At 59.5% G+C, this 6,267-nt stretch overlaps 1 protein-coding gene across 1 annotated transcript in view; it reads left to right on the top strand.

Moving 5' to 3' along the window:
• CARD10 (caspase recruitment domain family member 10) overlaps window positions 1–6,267 on the top strand; it is a 26,670-nt gene that overhangs the window by 7,953 nt on the left and 12,450 nt on the right. The window contains exons 6-12 of the mRNA XM_024761547.1: window positions 845–1,000; window positions 1,732–1,857; window positions 2,978–3,169; window positions 4,318–4,452; window positions 4,798–4,913; window positions 5,725–5,753; window positions 6,190–6,265. Of these exons, the coding sequence (XP_024617315.1) occupies window positions 845–1,000; window positions 1,732–1,857; window positions 2,978–3,169; window positions 4,318–4,452; window positions 4,798–4,913; window positions 5,725–5,753; window positions 6,190–6,265 (830 nt within the window). The remainder of the gene's footprint in view (window positions 1–844; window positions 1,001–1,731; window positions 1,858–2,977; window positions 3,170–4,317; window positions 4,453–4,797; window positions 4,914–5,724; window positions 5,754–6,189; window positions 6,266–6,267) is intronic.

Raw genomic sequence — 6,267 nt, 5'->3', positions numbered from 1 at the left:
AGAGAGCTGGATGGAGTCCTGGCTGGCCCCTTGTCCTAAGCTCTGAGTGGAGGGCCTTCAGTGCTCAGCTTGCGCTGGGTGTTGAGTCTGGGGTCTGCGGGGGTCGGGGGGGTGGTGGTCAGGTGGGGCAGGAAGCCTCTAAACTCCCTGAAACTGGGTACCTGATTTTGTGTGTGAGCATTTTTCCGGGGAGAGGGCCTCAGCTTTCCTTGGCTTCGTAGAGGAGTCTGACCCTGGAAAGCCTGAGACCCCTGGGTGGCCCTGGAGCTTGCTCAGGGTCCTGTGGCAGGTCGGGGGCAGTGTGGGCCTACCACCTGGCCACTGCTCCTCGTAGGAAGTGGGGGAGGGAGCCAGGGCTCTGGTGTATTTCACAGGGTTGGGCGTGCCGGCTGGGGTGTGTGTCTGTGGGCTGGATCTTAAGCCTTCGGTCTACCTCCCTGGGCCAGGCTCAGACCCTGTGAAGACCCATTGTCGGGGTGGGGGGAATAGGCCTTGGAAATATTACCCGTCTGCTGTCCTGGGTGGCAGGTAGGGCCCAGAGCAAGAGAGAACAGGCCTGGTTCTTGTTGAAGAATAAGGTCCTGGTCCAACTTGTCTGAGCACGCCCACATCCACTTACCTCATTTGTACCCCCAGATGCTCCCTGGAGGGTGGGCAGGGCTGTTGGCGCCACACACACTCTACGGAGGGGGAAGCCGAGGTCAAGAGAGGTCAAGGCCCTTGGCCAAGGTGGCAGAGCTAGTAGGGTGGGGCTGAGGGCTGAGGTCTGTTTGTCCCCCTTACCCCACACTCAGGGTGGGCCCTGAGCCAGGGGCTGAGGCAGCCCTGAACTCTGACCCCACAGGAGGCAAGCCGGCCAGGGGCCCCAGGCTCAGAGCGCATCCTCCTAGACATCCTGGAGCATGACTGGCGCGAGGCGCAGGACAGCAGGCAGGAGCTGTGTCAGAAGCTGCATACCGTGCAGGGGGAGCTGCAGTGGGCCGAGGAGCTGCGGGACAAGGTAATGTCCACATCTCCCCCCTCCCCTCGCACCTGCCTTGCCCCCACCTGCCTTCTTCTTTTTTAACATCTTTATAATTGCTTTACAATGGTGTGTTAGTTTCTGCTTTATAACAAAGTGAATCAGTTATACATATACATATATCCCCATATCTCTTCCCTCTGGCGTCTCCCTCCCTCCCACCCTCCCACCCGCCTTCTTGCTAACCGCCTGGGGAGGGCATCACCAGTTTACTTCAGCCAGCCTTCCCCCAGCATCCGCTGTACGCCAAGTCCTGTGCCAAGAACTGTGCATTCATTTGCTCTCAAATATGTATTGAGATCTATCGGTGAACGGAACAAAGGTCCCTGCTCCTGGGGAGGGCAGATTCTAACAGGGGAGACAAACAGGACTCCATACACGTAATCCGCAGTCCGTTACCTCATGTCACAGAGGGCGATGAGTGCTGTGGAACAAGTAGAGCGGGGTAAGGGGGCAGATTGCACTTGAAATGGGGAGGCCCAGGCTGGCTGGGACCGGGTTGTTATCCCCATTTTACAGATCAGGCAGCTGAGGCCCAGTGAGGTGATGTCAGTCAGTGGCCCAGGCCACCCAGCTGGGGAGGTGGGCACTCATTATTGGGGCTCAGGCCTCTCTCCCTGGACCTGCTGGACACCAGCTGGTTAGCTGCCCCTGTCCCCAGCCCTGGGGTCCGGCCTGGGCGTGTCCCACCCCGCTCCGCCTGCCCACAGTACCTGCAGGAGATGGAGGACCTGCGGCTGAAGCACCGTACACTGCAGAAAGACTGTGACCTGTACAAGCACCGCATGGCCACCGTCCTGGCCCAGCTGGAGGAGATCGAGAAGGAGCGGGACCAGGTGAGCCCGGCCTGCGGTGTGCCCGGCCCTGGTTTTCGTCCAGGGGAAGATGACGAGAGGCAGACAGGACTGGAATTGTAGACAGAGATGAGCAGTACCCTTATCAGCTTAGGAGGGGACAAGTAGGCCAGGAGAAACAGACAGGGGGCCTGAGATGTGCCAGCCCATCCCCTCAACACACCTGCCTCACTGGGCTCTTGTGACAGGTACAAAGTTGGTCCTGGCGGCCTTTGCATCTGAATCCCTTGTTCTCCCTGCCTCAAGGGCAAGGCCTACACAGTGGGAGGTACTTACAGATATTTGCTGGTGAAGAAATCCTCAAAAGTTCTGGCTCCCAGGCCCTGGGTACCATAGCCCTCATCTCCTGAGGCCATAGGGTAGGCCGAGGACCTCGGGCCAGTTCCTCCGGGCCCGCAGCCCTCCTTGCGTGAGGCTCCCCATGCAGCGGGAAGGGCAGGAGGTTTTGTCCTTGGACCACGTTTGAATCCCACTAGAGGAGTTGAAGTGTACACGTGAGAACGGGCCTCAGGATCCCCTGGAGGGCCAGGTGAAAGCGCAGATTTGAGGCTTCGTCCCCAGACATTCTGATTCGTGTGGTCTGGGGTGGGCTCAGGAATGTGCGCTTCACCTGCCTGCTCCCAGCCTGTGGGCCTCTGGCCCCAGCTCCCTCTGAGACAATGGGTAGCAGGTCCTGGCCATGGGCCCAGCTCTCAGGGACCCTGGTCTTCACTGTGGGGAAAGGCACTTCGGGGGCACTGGGCTGGATTTGAACCCTGAAGGCTGGGAATAAAGACCCCTGCACCCAGTGGGTCCCACAGAAGAGTTCTAAGTTGTTTTGGGGAAACGGTACGAGCCTGGACTCTGCAGCTCTGTCCCTGCTGGCTTGGTGTCCCCGTCTGTAAAATGAGAAGAGTGAGAGTCTCTAAGTCGGAGAGTTACTGTGAAGATTAAATGAGCTGATACTTAACACAGAGGGCCTGGCACCCAGGAAGTCCTTAAGAAACGTTAGCTGCTGTTCCTGTTGCCACCCCCGCATCTGAGAGGTCAGAGGCCAGGACAGCTGAGCCGATGTGGCTCCTTCAGCTGCTGGCCCAACACCCTCCCTGCCCTCTCTCACCAGGCCATCCAGAGCCGAGACCGGATCCAGCTGCAGTACTCACAGAGCCTCATCGAGAAGGACCAGTACCGGAAGCAGGTCCGGGGCCTGGAGGCCGAGCGGGATGAGCTGCTGACTGCGCTCACCAGCCTGGAGGGTGCCAAGGCCCTGCTGGAGGCGCAGCTGCAGCGGGTCCAGGGTGGCCCCTACCTCAAGGTGAGCAGGGTCAGGAACCCAAGCTGGAGCTCTTGGCCAGGGCGGGACCTGGTGGGAGAACTCAGCCGGGGGTGGGGACAGGGGGGACCCATTGGGAGTCCTCAGCTGGGCCTGGGAAGATGCAGGTTCTGGGAGGAAATACGTGGGTCTTGGCTGGAGCCCTCACCCAAGGTCAAGAACATGGCAGTCTTGGAGGACCCTGTTGGCCAGGGTGGACAAAATGTCGCTCGGGTAGTTGTGGGTTGGTGTATCAGGGAACAAGACAGGAGCATGGGAGTCTCTTGAGTTTCTGGAGTTGCACCTGGGGCACAAAGAATAGTTTGAAGCCTGGCTTAGCATATACTTGGAGAAGCCCGGCTGCCCGAGGGCCTGTGAGCATCTTAGAATGCAAAATGTGGGCCCTAGAAGTCCCTCAGAGACCAGCTAGGCCAGTTCCCTCATTGCACAGGGCCCAGAGAGGGTCAGAGGCTTGCCCGAGATCACACGGCCAGCCAAAAGTGGAGCTGAGCCCCCAGACGCCTTATAAACCAGACACTGGCTCTCAGATCTCTGCCTGGAACTCTGCCTTTTCCTATCATGGGTTTGCTTAAAGATGATCAGTTGAGTTTAATGCTTGAAGAAATAGAACAAAGGAAGTGTGAATCTGTGATTTCTGACTTTTAAAAATCCTCAGTGGCTTTTAGGTAAAGGCAAAACCCCTTACTGTGCCCTACAGGCCCTACAGGGTGCCCCTCCGCCCCTGAGTCTTGTTCTCTCGGTCTCAGCCTTTTAATTCCTGGAATGTGTCACAGTGCTGCCTCAGGGCCTTTGCACATACTGTTCCATCTGCCTAGACCATCCTTGAGTTCTCAGTTCCAACCACACTTTCTCTGGAAAGCGCTCTTATGCCCCCGGCTGGGTGGGGCCTTTGAGTCCCTTCCCCACCCTGGCTACCTTCCTGCCTGGCCCTCCTGGCCGCTGAGCCTTACTTCCTTCATCTATCTGCTTGTTTATAGCTTATCTCCTCCACTAGGGTGTGAGCTCCACAAGGGCAGAGATCCAGCCCTCCTTCCCCACCACATCCCTGTTCCCAGCAGGTGTTGAGAAAATGGCAGGGGCTGGCCCTGGCCCAGGGCTGCTGACCTCTCCACACCCCCTTCCTCTCCCAGGCCTGCGCCTCTTCCCATTCCCTGTGCTCCAACCTCAGCAGCACCTGGAGCCTGAGCGAGTTCCCCTCCCCGCTGGGAGGCCCTGAAACAGCTGGGGAGGTGGCTGTCACAGGGGGATCTGAGCCCCACACCTCGGTAAGACACCTGCCCTAGCCCGGACATGGCGGGTATGGATGGCCATCGTAGAATTACTGACACGTAGAGTACTCTCCAGTTTGCTGACAGTTCGGTTTCACACGAGAGGAAATCGAGGCCCACGAAGGCCAAGTGCCTTGTTTAAGCGTACGCAGAGCCAGCTCAGTGCTGGGCCTGGGCCTGGGTGCTGGGAGACCTGGGGAGCCACTCACATGCCCATAACCTTGCAGAGCCTACCCCTCGGCTCTGGGCCCTAGTTCCCATCTGTGAAATGGGCACAAACTAGGTACGATGAGTTGTGGGCAGGTCCCGTGGGGGTGATCAGGCCCTGCTGTGGCTTTGCAGGAGGAGGCCACGGACAGCGAGAAGGAAATCAACCGGCTCTCCATCCTGCCTTTCCCCCCCAGCGCCGGCTCCATCCTCCGCCGGCAGCGGGAGGAGGATCCCGCACCCCCTAAGAGGTAAACAGCTTCCTCCCAGGATCCCTGATGCCAGAGTCAGGTCCAGGCTGTCACCTCCCTTTACTGCCCTTAAATGGCTGGAGCTCTGGAAACCCAGGTTGCAGGAGTGATGGGCATGAATGAGGTCAGGGGTTAAGACAAGGTCAAAGGGCAGTGTGGGCTCAGTCCCTGCTGAGCACCTTGACGTGAGAGTCACTGGAGGTCAAGCCTCAAAGATCCTTAAGGGGGAAGCCTGGGTGGTTCAGGGCTAGGAGACATGGCGGAAGTTCCCAGGGGTCAGGGACCTCAAGCAAGAAAGTCAGGCCCCAGATTCAAGCAGCAGCAGAAAATGGGGGCCAGAAAAACTGAGCCGTATCACTGATGGCAAGACCAAGGGCAGGAGACGCCTCCTGCAGAGCTTGTGTCCCCCGTCATGGGCTTGGTCCCCCGTCATGGGCTTGGTCCGATGGATGAACTTGCCATGACAGGTGTGTGATGGGGAGATCATGGTCTAGTGTTGGAGGGAGGCAGAGCCCAGAGTCACGAATGACGAAGGTAGAAAGCGAGGCTGAGATGAGGCGTGAGAAGTCAGGGCAGCCTTCCGGGAGGGGGTGGCATTAAAGGACAGGCTAGGGCATTCTAGGTGGAAGAGCCGGGCAGAGGTCAGGGTGTTAGCTTCTCCTGTGTGTTTAGGGGACTGGGTGGCACGAGTGCACTGTGCCCGAGGCCCCTCCCGGGTTCTAGCCTGCACGCGCTTGGGGGTTGCAGGACATTTGGGAGGTACCGGAGCGCCGTGCTCAGTGCGGGCCCCTCTCGCCCTCTCTCTGCGCAGGTCCTTTAGCAGCATGTCGGACATCACAGGTAAAGGCCCGGGGACTCCGTGGGGAGGGCTCATCTGGGGGCTATGCTGCCTGCTCTGCCCTTGGCCTGCGTCCCCCTCCCTGAGGCTTTGCTGTCCTCTGGCCGGGCAGGGAGGCTCTGCTTGGGAGGCCCTGGGGGAGTTGCTTCCCACCTCTCACCCCGAGCCCACCCTGGTCCTCTCTCCTGGTCCCGGCTGTGCTCTATGGGGCTCCTCAATTCCAGCCTGTCCTCCACCCTCTTCTGGGAAACTGAAGGGTCACCCTGGCCAGCCCGGGCCCAGCCCTGAGCCCCGTGAGTCCAACGTGTTCCAGGGGCCTCAAACCTGCCAAATCCCCAGGCCTCTGGGCCATGGGCCATCCCAGGGCTTGAGGGGCTCAACCCGGGCCCTACCGCATTGCTCAGTCTGGCACCCCTAAACCTCACTCCTCCTCTCCAGGGAGTGTGACGCTTAAGCCCTGGTCCCCTGGCCTCTCCTCGTCCTCGTCCTCCGACAGCGTGTGGCCTTTGGGAAAGC

The sequence above is a fragment of the Neophocaena asiaeorientalis genome, unplaced genomic scaffold (assembly GCF_003031525.2).
Source record: "Neophocaena asiaeorientalis asiaeorientalis breed wild unplaced genomic scaffold, Neophocaena_asiaeorientalis_V1.1 scaffold473, whole genome shotgun sequence".
NCBI classification, from domain to species: domain Eukaryota; kingdom Metazoa; phylum Chordata; class Mammalia; order Artiodactyla; family Phocoenidae; genus Neophocaena; species Neophocaena asiaeorientalis.
This window is presented reverse-complemented; position numbering and strand designations above follow the sequence as displayed.